Source organism: Kryptolebias marmoratus, linkage group LG20 (genome assembly GCF_001649575.2).
Source record: "Kryptolebias marmoratus isolate JLee-2015 linkage group LG20, ASM164957v2, whole genome shotgun sequence".
NCBI lineage: Eukaryota > Metazoa > Chordata > Actinopteri > Cyprinodontiformes > Rivulidae > Kryptolebias > Kryptolebias marmoratus.
The window spans coordinates 12,391,435-12,417,911 of record NC_051449.1 but is presented as its reverse complement, the minus strand read 5'-3'; the positions used below and the strand labels follow the sequence as shown (position 1 = coordinate 12,417,911).

Genomic DNA, 26,477 nt, shown 5'->3' with positions numbered 1-26,477 from the left:
CTGAGCGATGCTGTGCCAGCGCTGCCACTCAGTGGAACGGGCGGGAGGCGGGGAGAGCAAGGGAGACAGAAAGAGGAGGAAACTCATTTTCATTCCATCCTGTCCCATGCCTGTCTTATTGTAATGTTATTTTTAAACCCGTTAGGTTTGAAAGGTGGATCTGCTTCTTATAGAACGGCCTGTCATCCCCATGCATACCTGCTGCTGGGTGCCTCATGAGGTGGTCTGAATGTGCTCTGCGCTCCATGGCAGATGGATCACCACCGGCCAGGTGTCTCCCACATGAACCCAAGGCGCGCCCTGAAGCCTCCTAACCCACCCACCGGGCTGAGAGTTTCTGTGTGAGCCGCGCATCACTCCTCAAGGTGCAATTAGTCGACCAACAAGTATGTGTTCCCTGTGCTGCTCCCAGGTTACCTGTCACCAGCTGAATGCCTTCATTATCCCTCGTTTCTGCTCATGTGCTGCTACAAGTTTAGACAGTTCACATAATCCAAAATTTACTGAAATGTGTACAGGGAAAAACATGCCATAAAACACACTTCCAAAACAGTGACTTTAATGTTTTATGTAAGAGTAACATGTTTTCTCCTTTTTTCTGGTTTATTTGATTATCATAGCTTTTAATATATTGGTATTACTCGCCACTGAATGTGATGGTTTTGCATGTCTGTATATGTGCATGCATGTGTTAGTTTGTCTGTAGCTTTAGCAAAATATCTCATGAACTGCTGAAAATATTTTAATGAAACTCTTAGAAAACAATCACTGGATGAGCATCTACAACTGAATAACTTTTGGAGTCAACTCCATTCAAAAAAGCTGCAAAAGCTAAGCAACCTTATCAAACACAAAAATGAGTATAAGCCAGCAAATCTGACAAATATTGAGCTAAAACATGATGTAGAAGGAGCTGAAAGACATTTCTAACATACACTTTCTGCAATAATTGAATGTGAAAAATCTGTTTTAAAACCTTTGCCATTATTGAAGTCAACTCTCTCTGTTAGCAAAATACCCATGAATCACTGGATGGATTTTTTATGAAACTCAAAGTACAACTGGATAACTTTTGGAGTCAACCTATTTCAAGATGGCCACTACAGCACTAACACATCTTCAAAGATCACACAATACTGCAGTTCTGTTAGATCATTAGATAGTGGTGTCATATCAACAAGTATGTTTTTCAGTGAAATTAGTGTGCAATTTTCCACCTCTTTCTTTGTCTGAAGCTAAATTAGGCACTGCTAGAAGGTGTCACACTCCTGCAGATATAACACATAAAATAAAAAGTGTAAGGCAGCTTTATGCCGCAAAAGATGCACAAACAAAAGTAAAAAGCAAAGAAAATAAGGAACAAAATTGAGAAGGACAGGACCTTGTGGGAATAAGAATCCTTTTCTGTCTTCATATTTCTAAAGACAAATATTGTTTATGAAAACATTAGGAAATGCTTGTCTATAATTTGCCTTCCCCTCATCACTGGTTCAGAGCAAACAAAGAAGACGGCATCTCACAAATCACTTACTGACAAATGGCTGCACTCGCATCCTATTATTACAGCTCTGAAATGAATGGGCATGAATTACACTTTTATTTAACAGTGTCAAGTGTCTCCCTTGTTTACCGCCTATGCATCTGTGTTTCTGGGCAAAGCTGACAGAACTCTATCACGCTTACTCTTCTAATGTTCAGAAATATGTAATTGTTGTGTTTTTGCCTGACTTTCCTACTGGAAAGGAAAATTAAGCAACATATGACACATATGGCGAGAGGTTAATGAATATTGAGGGTCTAAACCATGCAAATGATAATATGTCAGTTAAGTATGGGTTTGTGCATGTATGACCTGTGTCATAGCCAGTTCTTGTGTGAAATGTGTCTGACTGTGTTCCACATCTGGTCATAGGTCAGCCATGCTGCTGAGGAACTGATTGGCCCTCTACTGTCTGGTATGGAGATTATGTATTTACTGCTCAATAAAGCCACAGAACAGCCATGTTTTCATCAGCCAGCCTCTCATTGAAGTTTTATTGGCTGTGACCATGAAAGGCTTTCTAATGAGGAGCAGGATGCTGCATGGGGGAAGTTCAGGAGACCAGCAGAATGGTAGCAAAGAAACAGGAAAGCTTTGGGTGAGAGGCCATAAAAAAGCAAGAGTCACTTTATTGTACATGTGCAGTAATTATGAGGTGAGCATTTTCAGGGTGTGAAGAGGTTTTCCAGTGAAAATAAAACAACATATAAGTGGGAAAAAACTATACTACAGTAAACTAACTGTGTTCAAAGAAACTGCATTATAAAGTAGATTTACCAAAAGATATATTTTGTACTTTTTACATCTAAATGCAGAACCCATAAAAATACTAAATAAAAAAATAAAAATAAAAAATACGAAAATGGTTCTAACTGACATTTGTACAAAGACTAAACAGAAAATATCAATGTTAAAAATGCATTTCATAAAACTGTTAATGTTTTTTAATAAGTTGGGGAATTACCAAGTAAAGACAGGAAAAGTTGTAAAATACTGAAAAAAAGGTCTAGTATTGCTTGAAGGAAAACATATCGCCTGCTGCCTCGCATGCCAGAGTTTTAAACGAAGACCCACTAATGTTGAAAAATGATGGAATTACAGCCATTTTGCTCAAACTTTGAAAAAACCCGTATGCACACTCTCATGTGATGTTGCAATATCTTGCATGATTTGTTAGTGCTTGGAATATGTGTTAATGACTGTCAGCTACAACCGCACCACATTTTAGCTCAGTGTCTGTGAAACTGACAGAGTTATAGACATGTTTGTGTTTGCTAAGATTGCTTTGCTGTGGAAGCCATGACGAATAAGGTCGCTTCAAAATTGTTGTAGAAGTCAACCCAAAGATTATTTTCTGAAAATTTTGCCAAAATCCATTCAGTTATTTATACTGTATTTTACTAATAGTAGTACCTTAAAATACATACCTTAACACATTGTATGTTTAATAATTATGTAATTATAAAATTGTATTATTTAAAAATGTAGAAACATTTCCTCATTTAAAATAACAGTGAAAATGCCAGTTTTATCTGTGATACATTAAGTCTCAATGAATTTTAAAACCAATACAACATTAAAATTCAGGCACAACTGAACAGCAGGATTTCATTATTACGCTGAGAAACATTTTCTGTCTGGATGTGAAATAAGTTTGTCGCCATGTCAACTAATGCAAGAAGATATTTTAACCCGCAGAGGCAAACAGACGTTAAAACAAAACCCAGAAATACTGCACACCTCTTTGAATCAGAGCGCATAATTAAAAACGTGATGTAGTCTGACAAAACAAAACAAAAATTTATTTCACCTGAAAATCATAAATGTAACTATAAATACCTATAATTTAGTATTTATTACTGTTTCATGGTCCGTCTTGATTATTTTTGTTGCATGATGACCGATAACTCCTGCACATATTCTAACTTCATGCCTTTCTAGCAAAGGCATAAAATGGATGCATAAAAATTAATAAAGTTTTTTTGCTTTAATAGTTTAATACAGACAATAAAGCAACAGAATCCTCAAACAACTGGACACCTCAGTTCCTAATTAAAGCAAGATGTGATAAAGAATATAAGTAATTTGTTAATGCCAACTAAACATTACTGCAACATTTTGCCACCAAATGAAATAAAAACTAATAGAATGTACAGTGATGAAGACACTGATCACAGCCTAAGTTTTACTGCTGCTTGACCAAAGTATGTTTTAAAACAAACATGTTGACAAAAACTGTTTCATATTAGCCTACCTAATAAAATAGCCACCTCTTTCTTTACTTTTGCAGCTATTGAATGAATAAAAGACAAGCTAAATGAAATGTGTGTATATATATACAAACATATACACAGAAAGAGAGAGAGAGAAAGAGAGTAAACTTTTGCAAGATTCAATTTGGAACATAAAATAAAAGGAAGTAAATTGAAGAAGAAATCCTTTGGAATTAAAATGCAGATGTCTAGATTACTGTCATTACACTCAGAAACACAGTTTTATGAACACAAAGAGAACAAGTTGCAGAACACAGATTGAATAGAAGATACACACATTCAGACACAAACATGCATTGTCTGAATAAAAAAAAAAGGTGATACAGTGAGCATGCTGCAGCACTGTCTAATCTACAAAGTCCACTGCTAGGCTTTGCTGGAGTTTCTCTGTAAATATCAGTGTGCTGCTTCAACAGATATAATCAGTCTTCAGAGGGAGATCATCGTGTCCTCTCTTTAAAGCCTGTCTCATCCCAAGTTCTTACAGATACCATCGATTCCTTATCCACTCTGGGTTTCAATGTCAACCATTAGCTGGAGTTCAGCACATTCACTAGACTGCTTAAGTGCATTCACATTACTCACCAGCTCTATCACTTGCTTTTCTTCTTCATTGTCTCTTTTATTCACTCCATTTCATTTATATGTTTCCTTTTATTTCCTTTTTTCTCCAACCTCATCTGTGTCTCTTTAGAGTTCATGATCAATCTATCATCCTGTCTTTTAAAGCACAGCCTATGCATTAAACTTAAAACTTGTTAAAAGGCTCGTCTTCTTTTCCCGAATTTTGCTCTCCCTTCATCAGACTTTTCTTTGCTCAAGCACAGCCTCCACAGCAGTAGATTTCCCTATATCTCCATAGACCGAGCCCTCCCTTGTTGCCAAAGACAGATGATGACAGAAAAATGAGAAATGTTGATGGAAAGCACAGAGGGTAGACAAATAGGAGTGTAGAGAAAAATGAGAATAAGTGAGAAAAACTTGGAGGGATAGGGGAGGACGGTACAATATGAGGGAAGGAATCCAATGATGGATGACACAAGAAGAATGATAGAGAGGAAAGTCAAGGAGTTCAAAATAGAGGAGGAAATGAAGAAGATTCATAGGGGAAAAATGCCTTTTCAATAAATCAGAGTAGAGATAAACTTATTGAAATTTAATGAAACTTGCAGAAGTTTTTTTTTATTTTTTTTTGCAATGTAATTTGAGTACATTTCAGGCCTTTCCATTAGAGAAGAGGTTTGGATTGTGGCCCTTTTTTGTTACAAAATCTTATGAAGCCACAGAGAGCAAGCACTCTTCATGTCCACTAATATATCAACAAAGCCCTGTAAATTAGTGAACTATCCTAAAAGACAACAGTAAAATTTGCTTATCTAACTGTAGCATTATTCTGAACCAGATTTGTCCAATAATTCTGTTCATTTACCTGCATGTTCTTATATAAACACTTCATTCTCGCTGCCTGTCACATGACTCAAAGGATGAATGAGTTGCTCCCCTCATCTGCTTCATGCTGTGAAAACTCATAAGCCCACTGGAAAGTAGTCAAAATTGAAAGAATAAAATTACCACTCTGCTGCCAGTGGTATTACAATTTGGCCACCAGTCCCATGACTTGTGCTTCAAAAATTATTATCTCTTGTAAATAATATTTTCCTGAATATGACCTTGGTAACAGGCACTCTGAAACCAGCCACAAATCTCCTGAAAGTTTTGATACATGCAAGCAATCTAATGTCAACTAACCTCAACTCCCTTCAGGTATAATTTGGATCTTTTACAGGTCTTTGTCCAGACTGCCAGCACCTCCCTCTTTGTTGGCCTCGGAAGCAGCAGGAGGCTCAAACTCTGTGCAGTTCTCAGCCCCCTAAGAGGAGACCTGCATTATTTTCCCACTAACACTTCAGATTATCTACACATTCCTTCAGCATTCCTCGGCCCTCCTCTGTACAGAGGGCACTTTATCACATTACTCGTCCTGTTGCTTCCCCAATTTGTGTTTAATCCAGGAAATGTGGAGAAAAGTGGAATGTATCAATGCCAACTCTGTTTAATCACCAGAAAACAAGTAAGTGCTAACTCTTATCACATACAGTACACCATTTTCAACTTTTCTTAAGTAAATTGCTCCTTTTCAAACAACCCATAGCTTCCGTACAAGCCATTTTCTACTCGCCCTCACTGATCAGAGTGAAGTTTCTATGCGGGAATTACATTTAGATGGATTGTTCACTCAACGCTCCCCTCTCATGGTGTTATAAAGTGAACTGTAAAACAAATTTAGCCTATAAATCTGTCAGCTGAGAAACAGTTCGAGTTTGGTTGGCTTTCAAATAAACTTGTAATGCTGTGCTCAAAATGGAAACAAGCTGCATGATGATGCTGATGGAAAACCCCTCCTGGGTGATTTACTCTGGCAAAATGACAAGGCTATGCTTGGTTAGCATTTAACATTGCTACCGTCAGTGATGTTTTAATATGGGGTGTACAAGGCTGTTTTCCAGTGTTCTAGCAGAGAATGGAGGTTTTTGGAGGGTTTTTTTGTTTTGTTTTTTCATGTGCCACTTTTTTAATTTCAGATTTTTTTAGAAAGATTTGATTGACAAGACCCAAAATACTTAAAAAAATAAAATAAAAATGCCAATTACAGACTGACTGGACATATAAGCTTTTTCCATCTGATAATTTGAAAGTTCTTTGAGGACAGAATACAATCTGAGCTGCCCTGATTTTACATTTACAAGTACTTTTACTGTTTCTCTTTTGTATTGTCTAGATTGAACGGTTTTATTCAACTAAGAAATGTAAATGACAACAATAGAATTTATATATGATTTTTGAAGAAGAACAGTTTTCTTCTTTTTTTTTAATTCAGTTTTTTCCTGTCTTTTTACATTCTGAAACATTACTACTGAGGAAAATAATAGGTGTTTTAAGATGCACAATAAGTGCACCAAGCCCATCTGGTGTAGAATATTATGTCTGTACCTTATGACATTTGGACTCCAAATGCAATTGTTGGTGCAGAAGGCGAGTTATACCTCAGCCAATTGACCAAAAAAATAAATAAAAGTAAGGTAAAAAAAGTGGACATTCATTGTCTCAGGATCTGTCAAGTAAACACAAAATTGTTTTCTGTTGTTGCTGCAATTTAAAATCACTCTGTCATGAGTGGAGGAGGATATATTATGAGGACAAGGCAGAAACCTGGATCTCTCTGAAGCATTGATTTCCACTCTTTCATGGTCTATGGACTTAGACAGCAACAGGCATCTCTGCATCAGTAATCAAAGCCATTCAATAATGCTGTTGTCTCCTTGCACCATCATTTATCCTGGGTCATATAGTATATCCACGAGACCCTACAAATAATTGAATTAACATGTATACTCTAAAAGTAGGGTGCTATCTAATGCAACATGTGCATGGGATAAAGCTTGATAAACAAATAGTATAATTAAACAGTATTCATTTCAAACTGACAGAGAGAAGCATAGAGAGTTGCAAAGGTGGAATGGCACCCATGGGACCAGTGGGACATTCACACTGGTCATCATCCATCTCCGGGACATGAGAAAGCAGACTGCTTCAGCATGCCAAACAGAGCAAACCTGACATAGGATTCTACTTGAGATGCAGGCCTGCTTTGAACATATGTGACAGCCATGCAAACAAACACATGCACACAACTCATTCTCAGGCTCCTCAATCACACCTCAAATTACAGGAACACCAACGGCGACCCCGCTGGTCTAATTGGAATGGGGCCTCATGCTAGAGGGGCCACATTTTTCTTTGGCTGGCAATTGTCACACAGAGACAGTTAATCTGTTTTCCTAACAGCTAGACTTTCCTGTTGACTAATGTTCAGACCCCACTGCTGTGCCTTATTAAGGTACAATGCATTCTAATGGCATACTCAGTCTGAACTCTGAACTGTTTCTTTCAACAGCCAGTCAGTTTTTTTGTCTTTTGTGGACATATGCATGATTGTACATGTGCAAGGTGCATGTTATGAATAAAAAATGACCTCTATTATGAAATACATCAGCATATTTAAATGAAAAGTTGAACTCTCCTGCCATCCCACTTCTACTGTGGTTGCAAGGTCAAAGTGGATCCTTTGAAAATGCTGAATGCTTCATTTGTCAGCACCTTTGTCCTCTACTGATGAAATAAAATGTCCAACATATGGGCATAAAATTGATTGTATTGTCTTAAAAATGTATGTGTATTACTTTAGTTTTCAGGAAATTTTGAAAAGCTAAATAAACAGCATTTTGATGAATACTTTTATGTTGATGGCATGTTGTAAATGCAATGTTATCTGAATGAAATGTTGTTTCCACTGGCATGTCTAATTAACCTCTTTCTCAACAAACCAGTGGTACGTATTACTTGGCCACCAGCTAACATGTTAATAGTGGATTAAGTTAAAGAAAACACTGCTTTGTTTTTGTGTGAAACTTTTTTGTTGTTGTAGTTTTGTGTGTGTGTGTTTTCATTTTAAGTTTGTTTTGCTTTGGAATGTAGTTTAGCATGAGTCCCAATACCTTAGTTTCCCAAGTTTATGCACAAAGCGTGCATAAACGCTTTGTTTAACTTAGGTGACTCGGCTGCTAAAGAATGTAATGTTCACTTTACCAAGTAAAGACTGAAGAAATGTATCTTAACACTCCCTTGCTCTTCAGGTCAAATTGACCCGAAGTTATAAGGGCTTCTATAGCTCTCTATATCTCTCTCTCTTTTGAGAGCTTAAGGAGTGTTAAAATTAAATATTATTTGTGTGAACTTTCAGGTGAGAGCCATGGCAGTAAATAGTGACATACTTATTTTTGGCATGACTCAGAAAAAAAGAGCAATTTGTGAAAAAATACTTAGATTGACATTATGTATTTATTTTACTAGTGGTTCTAAAACTCGTATTTTTACTCCTTTGCCTCTATTACAATTATTATTTGTTGTCTCTTGTTTGAGACATGTCTAACTGACTTCCAATGTACTTTCCCCTTCATGAGTATTGAAGACAGCCTCCTCAGCTGTAATTTTCCTCTCTGAGTGGTTATAAGGAGTCCCAGCCAGCTACTCAGTCCTCTGGCCTGTAGTGAGGAAGTTAAAGTCAGCTTCTATTTTTTTTTTTAATATAGAGAAGAATAAGTTGGGATTTTTGTAGGATCTGAAATTATTGCACTGCTGAATGGCTGTTCATATCTGATGCTGCTTGTGCAGAATGACTTGCCAGCAGCAATCAAGAGAGGGAAAATGACAATGTGAATACCTGTACTTTTCTTGACTTGTACCAATGCTTTCAACATGCAGGCTGACTTTTAGACAAATTTATCTTAGTAAAAATTGCTTTTTCATGCAACATCTTTTTTTTCCATTAGACATAAAAGCAAACAAAACAAAATAAACAAAAATAAACTTGTGATAATATCTATGAGGAAGACGCCAAGTTATGAAGTATCCCACCAGATTAATAAAAAAGAAAGACAAAAACAGCATACAAATGATTTTATCTGCATTTATGTTGCCGATATTGCTTTTTTACTGCATATCTTGTTGAAAATGTGTTTTACTTAACTTAATCAGTTACCTTACACACTTACTGAACACTAGACTCATTTGCCAGTGACAGACTAACAAACTGCTGGCAGCGACAGTTTGCCTGTAGCTCGTTGTGAGAGCAAAGGGAGCACAGAGCAGAGGAAAATAGATACAGCTGACATCTGAAAGTCAAGAGGGAGAGCTGTGGTTAACAACAGCCGCCGGACTCCCTTCACGTAATTGTCTTTCTTTGAAAAGCTATTTCCAGTTCCTCCATCTCACCTTTGGTTCATTCAACCAGCCCAAGCTTGTAACAGTGATCCCCTTGCTGAAAAAGGTAAGACAATCTGGAGTTGGAGGAATGGGTGTATGCAAAGAGAGGTGGAAGGTGGGGGTAGTACAGCACTGACTAACTGATGACACAGTTAGTCAGTGTTAGACACTCAACATGATAAAGATTTATCTGTGCCTCCCTCTCATATTCTTTCTATCTGTGTGTGTGTGTGAGAGAGAGAGACGATGTTTTGATGTGCACATGCATGCCAGTGGAACAGAAGTGCTGATGTGTGCTTTCGTTGAAAATAGCCCAGACAGACAGCTAAGCAGCTGTGACCTCAGCTCCCAGTTAAAACTCTCAGTTAAACTTACTGACCACTTTAGTTCTCAACATGCACATATGTATGTGCTTATTTAGGTTGATTTCACTGTTTGAGTTTGTTTCCGTTACTATTCTTTTCTCAGACTTGCATTAGTGGAGGTGATTAAAAAATAAAATGTGACTTAAGTTTGGTGAAGAAGAACACTGTAGTCCAATTATAACTCAGGGAAAGCTCAGGCTCCACACTCCTTGGACTCAATACTCTCTTCTGCCATGCAGCCAGACACTAAGTTTCCAGGCTGCAAGCATTAAAAATGATTTACAAGAATCACATGCAGTATGCAAGCAGCTTGAAAGTGCACAACTGTGCAACTGTGAGACTGGGTGTGGGAATGAGATCACTGGTGTGTGATGACTTTTTGTGTCCACTGTGGCATTGTGTGCTTTAGCTATAGGAAAAGTGGTATTTGTTATGTGCTCTCCATTTAATGGCTAAAACAGTGGAACATAGTGAGCCCTGAAAGACAACTGTTGCCTTGTATTATCACCTGCCACTGTGTGAGCCGTTTTTTTAAGCTGCTAAATTAAATAGCGTGATTCAATTAAAATCTATTGGATCTCTCAAGTATTCTAACACTTTAGAATAAAACATCTGATTGACTGGACTGAGTTATTTAGATCTTCCAAATGTTTTGATGCTTCAAAGCCAGTTTTATAATCTGTTTGTAAGACAAAACAAGTAGCAAAAGACTTTTGTTCAAAGTCTGTCTTTGCTTTTTTTGTGCATTTTTGCAACATGTTGAAATTAAAATTCTCTTCGAATAGTTCTTCATTCATAAAACATTTCTTTTTTGCTAAAAAAGCTCAAAATCTTTCTAATTTATCAGGTTAACTTGTGCAATATTGCCTTTCTAATGTAGAGAATGTTTGTTTTTTTTAACTTATACTGTATGATACATTTGTAGGTCTTCATCTGACTCATTCTATTTTAAACTGAACATTTACACTTTTTATGTAACTATATTAAGATGTTCCACAATATTATTCATTAGTAAAGAGCATAATACTGCATACACTGATGCCTATGAGAAGTACTGCCCCTAGCAAGCTAAAGAACATTTGCATTTTTTGGCAGTGGTGACAAATTCTGTCTTTTAGCCTAAAAGCTGGTGTGGAATCCTCCCTCCTCTGTTTTTTAGCAAAATGGAAATCACTGAAGGTGAAAAGTTTACAGTGTTCTACATAGGTGGCTGTCTTTGATAAAGCAGTTGCATGTGTTTAGTATCACACAATCTTATTTTACATTCATATGTGTTCCGAGTTTGACTAATGATGATTCAGGACAATCAGATTCTATGAACAGACAAGGTTCTCCCTCCAAAGCAGCTAACAGATCATTCACAAGTGTCTTTATTGATGCTGTTGTGATTATGAATGACTTAATCTGTGCCAAAACTATGCATGTCCTTTGCACTCTCACAGTCATTCATGCCATTCCTGGTGCAAGCACAAACTAATGTGTATAGCAAAAATCTTTGGTGCAAAAAGAGAAGGTCAGACTAAGAAAGAGCATTCTGCCTGAATGCATGTAACTCAGTCCTCTTCCCTGCTGACTGAAAGTATGATTGCAGTCTTTATGTAACAAGGTAAACCTCTGCTGACTCTACCTTCCAACAGTGTGCTGACATGATTGACAATAGTCAAACCAATGCTATGAAAGTAAATAAAGTGTATTTCATAAATGGAACAAATGCAACATCTTCAAAATCAAATAATAACTGAGCAGGGAAAATAAAAGCAGAAAAATAAAATCTTAAAATCCTTGTAGAGAGGAAGAGGTGTTTGAACTCATTTGGCAAATTCAGTAGAATCTGAGTGGAGCTATAATGGACATTGCATAGCAAGGCAAGAGAGGCAATAGGCAATATATGTGTTGTTATGTCCTAATAGGTACAATATGAAAGTGCAATAAATATTGTGTTGACAGTGCCTGATATTCTTTTAAAAGAGACAACTGGAAAAAACAAAAGAGCAGAGCACTTTTATTAGAGCTCAATTGCACTGTATCACAGTGATACAAAAGAGACACAAAGAGACACAAAACAAATGGCAAAGAAAGAAAGAAATATGTACATTTATACACATGCAAGGGTACAAGGCTGTAAATGATGAATGGGTAGAGTGAACACTTGTCTGGAGCAAAGAAATTACAGGGAGGAAACAAATGTGGTTGCAGAAAACAAAATGTTACACATTCAACTCATAATCTTACATACTTATATTTTTTCACTCTGTTCTCATTTAAATTCAACATTTTAGTGGGCACTTGTAAGTATATGCATAAATATTTAACTAAACACTGTTTCTGTGTAGTCACAAACGGCACGGTCAGATTTTATATGGTCTTTGTGTACCTCTATATATTCATCATCTTTGTTCAAACAGGCACTTCACTGTGGCAATACTTTTCAATACAATATTTTACTCTGCACAAAAAGAAAACTAAGAGGAAACTGGAAAAAAGAGGCCTAAATATGGAAACATGTTTTTCTGTTTTTTATTTTTTTAAATTTAACTTCTTCGCTCTATATAAACACAAAATTACCAAAACACTATTTATCATTTGGAATTCAAGAAATAATAGACGGGGAATCGAGTTTATTTGAGTTTTATTCATTATTAAACAAATAAATAAAAGACAACTGCATCAATTGCTGCTAGACCTTATAATTTGATATGCTATTAAAAAGGTGTAATTTTACCAGTGAAAAAATATGGGCAAGGTTTATAGAAATTTTGGTACCTTTGCAGGTTAGACACTCAATAATGTGCAATTTAACAAGCAAACACACAAAACAAAATGCACAAAAAAAAAAACAAAAGTAAGTCAACAAATTGTTCATTCATGTATTGGCTTAATGTAAAAAAAATATGTTATTGATTTTTTGATTAAAAAAATAATGAAATAAATAAAAATAAACTACTTTTTTAGGGTGTAGTAGTGAAGCTGTCAAGCACAGTCATTGCTAACTAAAACAAACATAAAATAATTCATTCAGCTTAATCAGTTAAGAGCTTTTTTTTCTGATCAAGACATCATACATTCCATCAAATCTTTCTACCTATATACAGTTACAGTATACACACGTAGTTTATCTGCAGAATATGTTCAACCGTGCAAGTGAGCCACTGTTGTACCTGTGAACTCATTACATTCTAATTTTTGCAAGGTACACAGTCATTAGAGCATATCAAATCTGCTGTTCTGGGGCGGGCAGCTGGGATTGATCTATCAGTTTATCATGCATACCGCAATCCCCTAAAAGAAATGAGCTGGGTTTTCAAATGAGCATAATTCTTTCACCCGGGCAGCACTGATGCAGTGCTGTGAAGAGGTTCAATGAGTTAAGAATACAGAAAATCAGCAGTAGAAAAGGAAGACAGCTGTTATAAGCAACATGTTTGAAGGTGTTTACATTTGTAAATGTTCTTAAGAATGATGCAACCCATGAACCCGTCTGAATCACAAAGGTTAGATTTGTGCAAGTGAAGCAAGAACCATATAAAGCTTATTTTATGTCAAGCTCCACATGGCATTGTGGAAACAGCAAGTCTAATCTTTGCAAACACTCAAGATGATGATGCTGCAGGAGAAGATCTTGAAGTAACCCACCCACATACATGCTCCTACAGTGGTATCCATATGCTGTCCTGCTCTCCATTTCTGTTTCCTTCATTGACATACATCCATACAGAGTGAGGACAGACATAAGAATCATGTTTGTGATCTGGGGGTCATACAAGTTTCTTCAGGAGTAGGGATGAGCACTGAATTATAGATAGTGCTGACATCAGAACAGCATCAACTGCAAGCAAAGTCCAGCTATAAGCAGAATAAGGTGCCCAGATTGTAGCCAGCTGTTGGATGGCGAACCTCCTATCACCTTCACTGAAGGAGGCTTAGATGGGTTTGCTTGTGTTTCATCACTCCCAGATCGTCCTTCTGGTGGCTTCCGTCTGGGAAGTACTTCCTCAACTGGAAGGGAAAAGAAACAGACAAGGATAAATAACTAGGGTCTCCACCATAATCATTGTAACCTACTTTAATGTGTTTAATGTCATTCAGGCTTGTCCAAACATAGTGTATTTGGGGCTTACCATGTTCCAGTCATTACATTTTCTGAGTTCTGAGAGGTTTCAAAAACAGCCATACAAAACAACACATATTTATGTCAGTTCATTCTAAAGTGAGTTCATATGCTCACCTGCAGAACAGCTGTTATTTGAGTTGAAAGCACATAATTTACTTTAAATTGTATTTTAAATGCACTCGAGGTAAGATGCATTATACCAGTGTCATTGTATTCTTTTTTCCTGCTTCTTGGAGACTGCCAATTCCATATGCATGTGCAAATCATTAAAGAGGACCATTTGGGTGCACCCTTACCTTTAACATGCATATAAAGTCATGAATAAAGACAATTTTCTTGCTGACATCTATTAAATCCCAGTGTTTCTACTGTTTTAACCTCATATATCAGTATCATCATATGTCTTCTGTCTTTTATTTTATTTATATTTCCTCTGGATGTTGACAATGTGGACATGAATTCCTTCCACTCACTGTCTATCCTTTCCTTTCTTTCATATGAATTCCAGCTTGACCCAACCCAGTTCAGCCAAGTGCATTGGTGACTTAAGAGGCAGAATAACACCCAAAGCACAGCAGGATCCCACACACCCTTAGATACATGCTGAAATCCACCTGACACACTAACAACACACATTACAAAATGTCTCAGCATGAGAGATTCCGGCAAGCCTTGTGTGCGTCTGAAGAGAACTGTATAAATAAAGAAAATTATTGGCAGTAGGTAAAGCTGGAGCGTGTATTGTAAAAGGGAGAAAGAAAGCTTGGGGGAGTAAAAACAGGACTAATACTTGGTGTATGTTTTTATTATTATTACTTATTTTTTTAGAGGCATAGGGAAGATAAATTATTCAAAGATTACCACTGTTGTGTGTACAAATCAGTCTGACAAGAGTTAAAGTTTCTCATTAAATTACACTATAACCTTCTTATTGTAATTTATTGGCTTTCCAATTAGAAGTATCAAACAACAAATATCTGACTAAATATTTTCTCTGAAAAAAAAGACGATTTATTGTTGTTTTTTTCTTCAAAACTGTCACTTGACATGATTTCTCCTTCTTTATCTGTATACATTTTTGTGGGGCTGAGAGCAAATGCCAACCCATCATGCCAACCCATCCCTAACAGTGCTTTGAGCCTTCCAAGCATGTATTGATAAACAGGGCAAGGCAGGTTTCTCTGCCAATGCTTACTGTTGTCCTAGAGGACAATAGACAAAGACATTACTTATCCCAAATCAGAGTGATGCTATTGTCTCAGTGGAAAAAGGCTGTATCTAATTAGAGATGTCAAAATGACGGAATTTGAATGAGACAAATCAACATTAATAGCAGGCTAATAGAAAAGCTAATTGATTGGTAAGCTCCTTGCCAATTAAACTGATTAAAACTTAGAAGACAGTACTGCCAAGTAGTTTAAAAATTACTCTACTATACTACTACTAGTACAGTAGTTTATTCAATAGAAAATAAAACTTCATATTATTAGTTAGCAATTAACTTAACAATTTTTTTAAAAGGTATTTTTATATATACATTAATTCTAAATATCCAAACTTTCTGAAACTTTTTATTACAATAAATGTTGATGTTTAAAAACAGTTTAAAGAAACATGAGAGAAATAGCTGTATTAAACCAATTTGATACAGAACATAATCCAGGAGAATAACAGAGTGTGATTTTGTTGTCGTGATTAAATAATATTAGCAAAAAAGCCATGTTTCCTGAGCTGGCTCAAGTGTAAATCCTCCCTATAGAAAGGAGCAAAAGTGGGAAAATTCAAGCAAGACAGCAAAACAAAGGGTGGGGGAAGTGAAAAAGAGAACAGTTGAGCTCCTAAGTATGAGGAAGCTAAATATTCTTGATCTTTTATAGCAAGGCACTTAGAATCATTCATTTTAAATTACTTCAAGGTTATGCAATGGCAAACTGACATGCTCTTCTATTGGCAACAACGGTCTATGACGTAGGTTCTCTATCAGTAAAAGACAAATTTGATTTCTGATTTTATTTGTAAAAAGTCTTCTAATAAGTAAAAAAAAAAAGAAAAAAAAAACAGAGACAGGGAAATAAAATAGACATCAGAGTGTAACTGTTGACAAAACCTGGTATTAAGAATATGCTGTAGTTTTTGCAGAAATTGTACTTAGGTAACTTTTTACATCTGTCTATCCAATATTTGTTGAGATATAAAAACACAGTTTTAGGACTATGTTGATCTCTTTGCTGTGTTGGATAAGTATGTGAGAACTGGTTCACAGTGTCCTCTGCTACTAATGCCTCTCCAGATGTGTGGCTTGTGTGTTCAGAAACAACATCTCACTGGCCAAAAAGGACCAACAGCTGCTTCTAACAAGCCTAGCTGTTACACAAGAAGTGAACTGCAGGTTTGAGCCAAGAGACAAGTGAGTTGGAAGAGGGAGGAAAACAGAAACAAGGTTGGACATGGAGTGAGAAGGAAATCAAATATACTCGCCATTATTTCTTGGAAAAAAAGAAAAAAAAAAGCTTTATAGCATAGGTACCATCTATCTTTTTTACTTTGTTTGCTAGCACACCCGCAATGATGCCTAACAAATAAATTCCTTAAATCTATGCAAAAGGAAGATGCAAAGTGATGTCACACAAAGCTTTGCCTTCAGCTGATAAGATTTTATCTCTTCTCTTTTTTTACCCCCTTGGCACATCATAGGGCAGAATACACACACAGATTTTCTAAACACACATATGCATAAAATATAACACTCACCTACTCTTATTAAGGAACATAAATTGTGCATAAGGGCAATGAGATATGACAAAACCAATGTGTTATTACATGGAAACTAAAGTCCACTTGTAACACAGATATTGCTTGCATATGTATGTTCATCAGTTCGTTGGCTGAATGAGTGTTGTGCATTCCTGTAAAAAAAAAAAATCCAGATAATAAAACTATGATCCACCAAGGAAATGTGCTACTGTACACTGGAGCTTAGCAAGTTGTCACTTGATATCAAGTTGACAAAGCAGCTTTTCCAGACTGAATACAGTGCTGTAGCCACTACAAACACTGATATGGTGCTTGTTTATTTATGTTTATTTTCATGTGACTGAGTTTAATTTTTCTACAACTAGATTATACATGTATTTAGGTATATAAACATTTAATGTATCTTAAGCTTTAAAGCACCTCTGTTCTGCCTGTGGTGTGCAGATATAAACATTATAATTTATTCATTAACCTTTATTTAACAAGGTAGAGCTGGTTGAGATTAGAAATCTGAGAGATTCCTGGGCAAGAATGGCAGCAGCACACAAACGTTTAAAAACATAAAACATTTACAGGAAGACTGATTATTGCATATTAATGGTAGTGTTGTGGATGTGGATGACATCAGTTTTTCTTTTTCCCAGAGTTATTCTCTCTATCTTTCTCTCTTAGCTCGCACTACTTGCTTGACCTTGCATCTCCTTTTCCTGTTAAGCAGTTGATGGGAGGCGGATGCAGGGGTTGGGAGTTGTAAAGCAGCTCCTGAGTCTGGCTTTTCACAAGGCCACCAGACCTTCCTCCTGGCAATCTTTAATTAATGCAGGTGACCTCTGACACAGTTTTTATCCCTCACAAATGCAGACATGTTAATTTAAGCATGCATGCAAGCAAAACAATTTATATATTTTATGTATTTACTTACACAAAAAGCATGCAAATATAAGCACACTTTCTGAATTAGAAACAATATGATTCTGTGGTTTCATAACTGTTTGTATAAGCCTGCATGTATTGTTGTAAAGATAACTTCTATCTATCTATCTATCTATCTATCTATCTATCTATCTATCTATCTATCTATCTATCTATCTATCTATCTATCTATCTATCTATCTATCTATCTATCTATCTATCTATCTATCTATCTATCTATCTATCTATCTATCTATCTATCTATCTATCTATCTATCTACTGTATCTATCTATTCATTCAGTTATAACCATATTTATTTCCTCTCTTTTAATGTTTCGGACAAACCCAATACTGATATGAGCCAATAGTCTCTATCTAGTCAGAAATGTGTACACAGATAAAAGACAGCTGCTTCCTCTGGTGATTATTTCTTGTGCATACCTAGACAGTGTTTGCAGGAGGAAAGCAAAAGACTACTAAAATGCCCTATGTCACCATGTTTTTTAAGGTCTTTCTGCACCTTCTCACCAACATTTACCTTCCTGAGCACCTGTGCAGTGTTTATTTATCTCTTTTCATTTTATCTTATAAAAAAAGGGTGAGAGTGGAGCAAAAAGAGACAGAGAAGATGAATTCATGTTATCATGGCCAATTTAAGTACATAATGTTGTTTATGACTCTCTTTGTAAGTCACAAAGTGTTTTGAAATCTGAAAATTATTGTTACATGTGGACAATTATAGTGAAGTCAACATAGTATCTGTTGGGCAACTTCTGAGGCCAAATGGCCCAAAAATACTGGGGCACCAGTGGGATATACACCTTAGTTTTGGCCAATCCTAGCAACTAGCATTGCAGCATGGCAACTCCTGAGCAGAGGTTAGTCCAAAGGCATCTGTGCAGACTATTAAATGTCTTGGCAGGATTAAAATTTACTCCTTTTACACAAACAAAAACACATACACAGAGGAAAACCTGGCAAATGGGGCCCTGGGAGGACAGTGACCTCCACTACTCATTGTGACAGATTCTCAAAATTAAGTCAAAGCTTGGGGGGGGGGACTACTATCCACGAGAGAAGTTAAAGGACCAACACAAATTCTCAGTCTCACATGTAAATCCATGTACACATATCATTATCATCATCCACACCAGAGTACACAGAACCACTACACCTGTGTGCACTCAAACACCAGATGCCTCATTGCACTGGCAGGTGTCAGGTCGTCCTTGTAGACAGACAAGCGTGAAGGATGCAGAAATACACTCACATTCATATTCTTTTGCTCTCTCTTATACTTTCCTTCACATGCTCACATTCATTTCCTCACCATCCATTAAAGTCAAGAGGAAGTGCACATAAGGTATCACTCAGGAGGTTCTGGCAGAGTGAGTCTCCTGACATAACATATCCACTCCTGAAATCAGCCAGCGGTACAGAAGACTCAAAATGAATGCTTTCCCTTGTTCCTCCATCTGTGATCATTCCCTTTTGGTGCATAAATGTTGACTTGTTTTAGCAGAGTAAGTATGGTGGTAAGCATATTGCAGCGGATGTCCCATGGAGGTTTTCCATTAGGTTTTCCCATTTATCCAAAATGCACATCCACAAGAACCTGAACTGAACCAGCCAAAATGAATGGTGTCATCAAAGACATGAATTAATCAAATCCAAAATGCTTACTGTAAAAAAAATCTTCCCTCTTCTAAATGAAGAGTGCAATTATGCTTTAGCTATTCAGAATTTTATTTACTTACCATTTCAGTTTTGTTGTCAACATTCTACAGTCAAGGGCAGTAAGTGATGCAGTAAGAAAATAGTTTTTAAAGTGTTTGAACCTCATTATGGTGCTACCTGCTTTGTGACAAATGTAACAGCAATATTGCACAGGCATACATACAGTGCAGAAATTAGAAAGCAGCTTTGTGTTGCTGTTTGTGACTGGCCTCTACAGAATAAAACTAATTTAAGTGATGTTTGCCCACTCAACTTCAAAGAGTTTTCATAAAGAATGAAAGAAAGAAAGAAAGAAAAATACTTTGTGCAGTGATGCTATTAATGTTTCATTTTGTGGGGGTAAATCAAATAGGCTACTTTGATTAAAAAAAAAAAAACTTTTCTTGGCATTACTGGCTGCAGTTTTCTAAATTAAAATAAAACAGAAATATATACAGTATTAAGTTTAGTGTGAGTGGCCTTTCATATTTAAAATATAATTAGCTGACTCAGTGTGTAGTCAAACCCCTTCGGGCTTAACAGTCTGTTCAAGGTTCAATGCTAATTGCGACATTAGTTATCGATAAGGAAGGAGGGCTTTGTTGGCCTCACAAATGGTCAATAGGATAGGACCTTAATGAAGTGTATTTTCTTCAATGCATGTCTCCTTGATGCATAAAGCCTGCACACTGATTCACCCTGCAGGTACTCAACATAAAAATGGCCTGATTACTACAAGGCTTCATTATCTGACATCTCGTGCAATGCTAATGCACCTCTGTCATCTGAAACAGATAGTTTTGATTATAGTCTTGTTGTAAGACAATGTTTGCATCTTTTGAGCTACAGCAAGAATTATAGTCTCTGCTCCTCACTTTGGAAATCTAAATACAAGTCATGTTTAGCTTTTGTCCTGTCTCTTTTCTCTTAGTTTGTATCAGTGCCTGCGTACTGGTTTGAGATGAGACTTAAAAAGGATGATATCCCTGCTTATCCTTCTACTGTATTTTTCAATATCATTGGAATGTCTGTCTTTATTTGTTTAGTACTGTCTTACTGTAGGAATGTGAGTTTGTCTGTCAGCAGCAAGGCTTCAGCTCTAGGCAAGGCAAAACAGTCCAAGCAGTCACTCACTCCACACAACCCCCAACCAACCCTTTCATCAAATCACTAATGCAACCCCCCACATGGAAGTATAACCATGTGCATTGAGATAATAAAATAAACTAAGTCCATCAAAAAGTTGCCTTAGCTGAGTGTCTAAGTGTGAGCTTCTGTTGCTGCAGACAAGATATTCCTTTGAAGTCATTTCACATGGATTCAATCTGCCCCTAATGACAAAAGGGCTGAGAAAGAGTAGTATGCCAGGGCACCATGTAGTCAATAAACCTCAAGGAATATCCATTGAATTTGCAGCTTTCAATAAAAAAACACTTTATGACTCTGGACACAATTTTTAACCATCTTTAAAACCACATTTTTTTCTTTGAAACCTGCACAAGTTCATAAAGATTTCCAGTTCTATCAGTGAATAAGAGTTCTGTGTCTGGTACTGTAGTTGCTTTTATATGGCTATGGTATCGGAGTACTGAGTCACTCGCATTCCATGTTCCTCTTCTGGCTTAATTTGTAGAAGCCATACACAATGTTGAATTATATATGTCATTTCCACTTATTTTTGTGGGCAGTTACTCCCACCACAACCACTGGTTTTATAACCTGTTGCTATACCAGAGATTCTTGGTATTTCCCCACATTGGGTCCCAGAGGTGTACTGGAGAATGTCAGTCATAAAGGGCCTACAGACACTGCTTAAAAAGGAAATGATGATGACGGCTAATAAGAACTTCTATCCTCTGATGACCATGTGCCCTGGGAGCCTTTCAAGCTAATATGCTCTAAAACAGTGCAATAAAACCAGAGGGCAGATTATGTCAAGCATTGAAAAAAGGGAGCCCACTGAAAGGCAAGAGAGTGTAAAATGCATGGGGAAGGCAGCAGGAAATTGGAGACAGTTGAATACAAAATAAAGTGTCTTGCAATGATTTAGTGAATATACCAGATTACTTCACCAAGTACAAGTAATTTTTTCTTCCCACTAGTCCAAAAAAGTTAATTTGCTATAATAATTTGCAACAACAAAAACAAAATTGGATCTTACACAGTTTAAAATACAGCAAGAAAATGATTATGCTGCAATTGTACCATAAAATGTGACTCGCTCCTCTGTCATCTATTTGTAAACCAGATTGTCTTCCTGCCTGATCAAAGCCACCCTAGATCCTCTTGTTGCTTCTTCTAGAAGCCTGCTCCGCCCTGGGGAACTTTACTTCAGCTCCTTGAGCTCAAGATGAAAAGCTATGGGAAATGGCAGCCATACTTGTAATATCCGCACCAAAGACTCAGCCACTACATCTGCTGACCAGCCAACATTTACACACAGCAGTCTGTGTATATTCAGTCCAGAACCTTGGATGAGATAAGGTTAGAGAGGTTCTATCTATTCTGCTAGGGGCTTACAAGAACCAAACGTACAATGCACCCTTATAACCCTTTTCTCTCACAGTAGATTGAATTATTAGTTTGTATGTTGCATTTATTTTTTTTGAACCTCAGCCTTTTTATTCTTCTTTACCCCGCCTCCATGTTTTTGTTCCTTCTTTTGTTGTAACATCAAATCAGACAGCTTTACAGGTTTATTCTCCCAACATTTCCACTGTCCCAGACAGTTTTCTTTGGTTTACGTTTAACTGTAACATTAAATTTTCTTTGCTAAGCACCCTCCCTCTAATCTTCACTTTTTTTTTCTTTTACAAGTTTTCTAACTTGAAAGGCAGGCATGTGTTGGGTCTAGGACAACAGCAAGGTATACTGGGCTTAGGGCTATTGCCATGAAATCCTACTGATACAAGTGTAGGTTGGCGTAAGCATCCATTTATGTCTGGAATGTCATTCCCTGACCTGGGTGAATAGCTGCCTCAAATCTTTGAGGCTTTATGGGCTTTGGAGCACATTTTTCTACACAAACAACATCCAGGTATAAAACAAAAAAAATACAACTTAAATAGGCTGTTAGTATGCATAGGCTAATCATTCATATCAACATCGCATTCAGATCTATTCATATCAATATCAGATTCCTCTTGTTTTTTGTTTGTGTCTAAAATAAGTGTGTCTATGCATGTGTGAAAGAGAGGGTGAAATCGTCAGAATTGGTGGATAGGAAGGGCAAATCTTGTTCTGTTGCCCTTCAGTCTTTCAAACTTCCATGAATGTACATGTGTCTTTTCTCACTTTCTTAATGAGCTCAACACTGATCCAGACAGATCGTGTTTGTTACCGAAGAATTGTATTTTCATGGTTGTACAATTCACACTTTTTGTGCTTCAGATACCTCCAGCTAATTTCCAAGATTATCCATGCGTACACTTCTCTTCTTTTGAGACTAATAATCTTTTTTACCCTTTCATTTAGGCTTTATGACTTCTCACTCACTAAATTCATAGCAGCTTACCACCTAAGTTTTAAACTTCTGTTCAAATACAAAACAAAGAAAACTTATGGTAGAGTATTTTTGTTGCCACAAGTTATTTGCAAAATCTTTAACTTCTACACAATTTCAACGTTTTTATATATAATAATTTCCTGCATGCATTACAATCTTGAATTTGTTAATTCATGCGATTAGACTCTGTATAAATATGAACCCATGTATGAGTAGTGTTATTAAGTATTAAAAGGAAGGAGGCATGCCTGCGGATGACATTTGCTGCTTCACACTTGATTGTTTCCTTTTTTTTTGTTCTGTTTTGTTTTTTTGTTTTGTTTTGTTGTTTTTTTTAAAGTTGAAAATTCATCTTAAGTTGTTGGCACTATTTTACAGTGCTTCTACCTTACAGTATTTACAGTACTAAGCTAGTGTTTATTATGCTGGCATCTTATCTTATTTATTTATAGACAAATAATTGCTGTTTTAATTAGATTATTTAGATGTGTCTAGATTGTACTTGTAAACATGATTCTTGAGCTGGTTGCCTGGTTTTATAAATTGGCATGAACATACAAAAGAAAAAAAAAGAAACAGAAGCTGGGACTGTACAGATGGACTCATGGGAGCAGACAGACAAATAAAGTATTGTTCAACCTTTTTGATGTGCCGACATTTGAAGTGTCTCTTTCCCTAATAGAAAGATAGTGGTCTAATATGCCATTGAGAGTATTTTAGAGATTAATGTGCTAATGAGCTAACTGCAAATGAATAGCTCCTTTGGAAGGAGCAGCATAAATGTTCCCAGGCTAATACAGTTAATAAGCCTTGGTCACGCCACAAAATGTACCATAGAAGAGACTCTCATAGCCCGAGAGGAAAGGAATAATATGGTTCATTAAAGATTCACTGATTTATTCTTCTGTTAATGGTGTTGCAGTTGCAGTCTGTACATGACCAGGCCTTGTTTAGCTGGCGCATAAAAGTATATTGTCTCTTGGTGAAAAGGCGTTAGATCTACACCAAGATCAAACAAGCATTACATCATGCAGACTACACTTTCTTTAAATAGCAAAAAGCACTGTAGACTATGTATACACATATATATATATATATATATATATATATATATAATTTTATTTCCAGTATTACAAAGATTTATTTTTTATTTTTTTTTATATTTTTACATCTGCTAGATCCTTTAGATGTTTTAGATGACCTAGTTAGAAGAAGCCTCCTTTTTGCATTTGCAGATGTTACATATGAATGACAAAACATCTACATTGTTGGTCATACTAGTCTGTCAGAATGCAACTCAGACACATATTTCTTATCTATTTAGGAAGACTTACACAAGTTCCATCCTATCTGAATGAGGGTCACGACAGAGAATCTGTTAAATTAGTGCCTTGTATATTAGTCTGGTAATGAAGTCATTTTTTAAAAGCACACTGGGTGGTCATGTAATTTTTTATGTGGACTTTGAGAGCTCTGGTGCAGCCACACAGAAGCAACCTAATGTACAGTTCCTTCAATTTTTACAATGTGTTACCACTAAATGAAAGAAACTCATTTCAGCTGTCAAATTAATATCTACACGATCATTGAATGGTTAACTAATACACTGGCTTAAAGTGGTTACATTTTTGGAATGAACATTTTGCCAAAAAATTCAACTGTTACTGAGACACGTTCAAGATGGTATTATGTTGTGAACAAAAATTGGACACAATCTTTTTTTTTTTTTCATAAGTCTATAAATTTGACAACATCCAAAGTAGAATGGCCATGTGGTCGTTAACACTGTCATCTTAGAGCAAGAAGGTCACCAGTTTGATTCTTGGCTGGTGCCAAGTTTTGGGAAACTTGCTTATTTTTTCGTGCATGCATAGGGTTGTTCCGGACTCTGTACGATTTTGTACTGGACATAGTAAAAGTGTTATATTTGAAAAGACTACGGAATCAGCAGCTCGTATGTCAGCAGTCTTTTTCATGGTAAATCCATAGCAACTCAGCTTACTCAGCTGGGATCCTATTGCGGTGGTTGTATTGCCCGTCTGTTTACTTAAATGTCTGCATATGATTTCTTCAGATGGCCTAAGACACAAAGTTTTCAGTCAACTTCACACCAACTACTGTTGTGTCTATGAATGGGTGTTTTTGCTCTTTCCTCTCTACAAAGCAGGAGAGACAGGTGCTTGCCATACAAACATGTTGCACAAATATGCATTAAACATTACCACATATTACTGTAGACATCTTGTTATCTCAATAAATGCTAAAATTTAAATGGTATTCAGAACTTTGTTAAGTATTAAATAATGGGCTATATATACCAAAAAGGTATTGATAAGTGAGGTTGGAGAGCTCTTCATACATTCATTAGTTTAAACTGTTTTTTAAAGTGCCCATGAAATGCCAAGCACAGCTATTGCATGTTTAGAAATTTTCTGTTAAAAGATTTTTTATTGATTTCAAAATTTGATTTAATAGACATTTATAAGTGCACATCTACAACCTTTTTTTTTTACCTTATTGCAAGCTATATTGGTATACTGCAGATCATAAACAAGCAGAACAAGTGAGTTTTTCTGTGAGTAATTCATTCACCGAATACAATATGTATTTCAGATCTCCTTGTCTTAGCAAAAATAATCCCAATGCAGATCCTCAAGGCTTCCGTGATGTGCTAATAGCTGCACTTACAAATGTACACTTGTAATCAGAACACCAAAGATTCATGTTAACGCCACATGCAAATTTTAGCTAAACTTTTTACCACATTTTTCGGGGAAAAAATGTGTAGGCGAAAAAAGTTGATATGGTAATTAGAGATGAATAATGTAAAATACCTGCAGGAAATCAACTTTTCTCTCTGATAACTTGTAGGTGTTTGTGTTCATGGAAGTAACTTTAAAAAAAATGCTTTTACTGAAGCATTAGTTGGATGTAGCAATGGGATTAAAAAAAAATGCCTGGTGAATCTGAGAGGATAGTTTTAAGTTCACTGAGAAGAGAAAAGAGAAAGGACACTATGTTAAGGACACTTTCTTATAAAATATAAATATGTCCTTACTTATAAAGTACCAGACAAAAAAAAACAAACAGCTGAAGTAAGGTTGATTTTTTTTAAATATTGCTGTCAGTTTTCACCCCTGACAGAGCCAGTCCTGGACACATTTTGAAATGTGAATAATAAATTGAGTGAAATTCAGACAAACAGACAAACAGATGGTGGTTGGGTGTAAATTTAAGTATTAATCTAAGTTGGAAAGTGTTACTTACTTTTATTTTTTGGACCATCCCCTGAGCTCTGACATCCATCTTCATCATCACAATCTGTTGTGCTGCCATCCTCTTCCCCACTGCCCAGTTCTTCCCAGATGTCCATGTGGCCCAGATTTGGAAACTTCTCCTCAGTCTCCTACATAAACAAATAAATATTAAGGATTAAACCATATGAGTAACACATTGAGCTAAAGAAATGCAAATAAA

The 26,477-nt window shown here is 36.3% G+C and overlaps 1 protein-coding gene across 2 annotated transcripts in view; it reads right to left on the bottom strand.

The window, feature by feature from the left end:
* Positions 1-11,982: 11,982 nt before the first annotated feature.
* The window catches only part of LOC108245522 (glypican-5), an 85,214-nt gene continuing 70,719 nt past the window's right edge, over positions 11,983-26,477 (bottom strand). For both annotated transcript variants that reach the window (XM_017432498.3, XM_017432499.3), the window contains 2 exons: positions 26,268-26,406; positions 11,983-13,997 (listed from right to left, as the gene is read on the bottom strand). In XM_017432498.3, the coding sequence (XP_017287987.1) occupies positions 13,813-13,997; positions 26,268-26,406 (324 nt within the window). In that variant the 3' untranslated portion in view covers positions 11,983-13,812. The remainder of the gene's footprint in view (positions 13,998-26,267; positions 26,407-26,477) is intronic.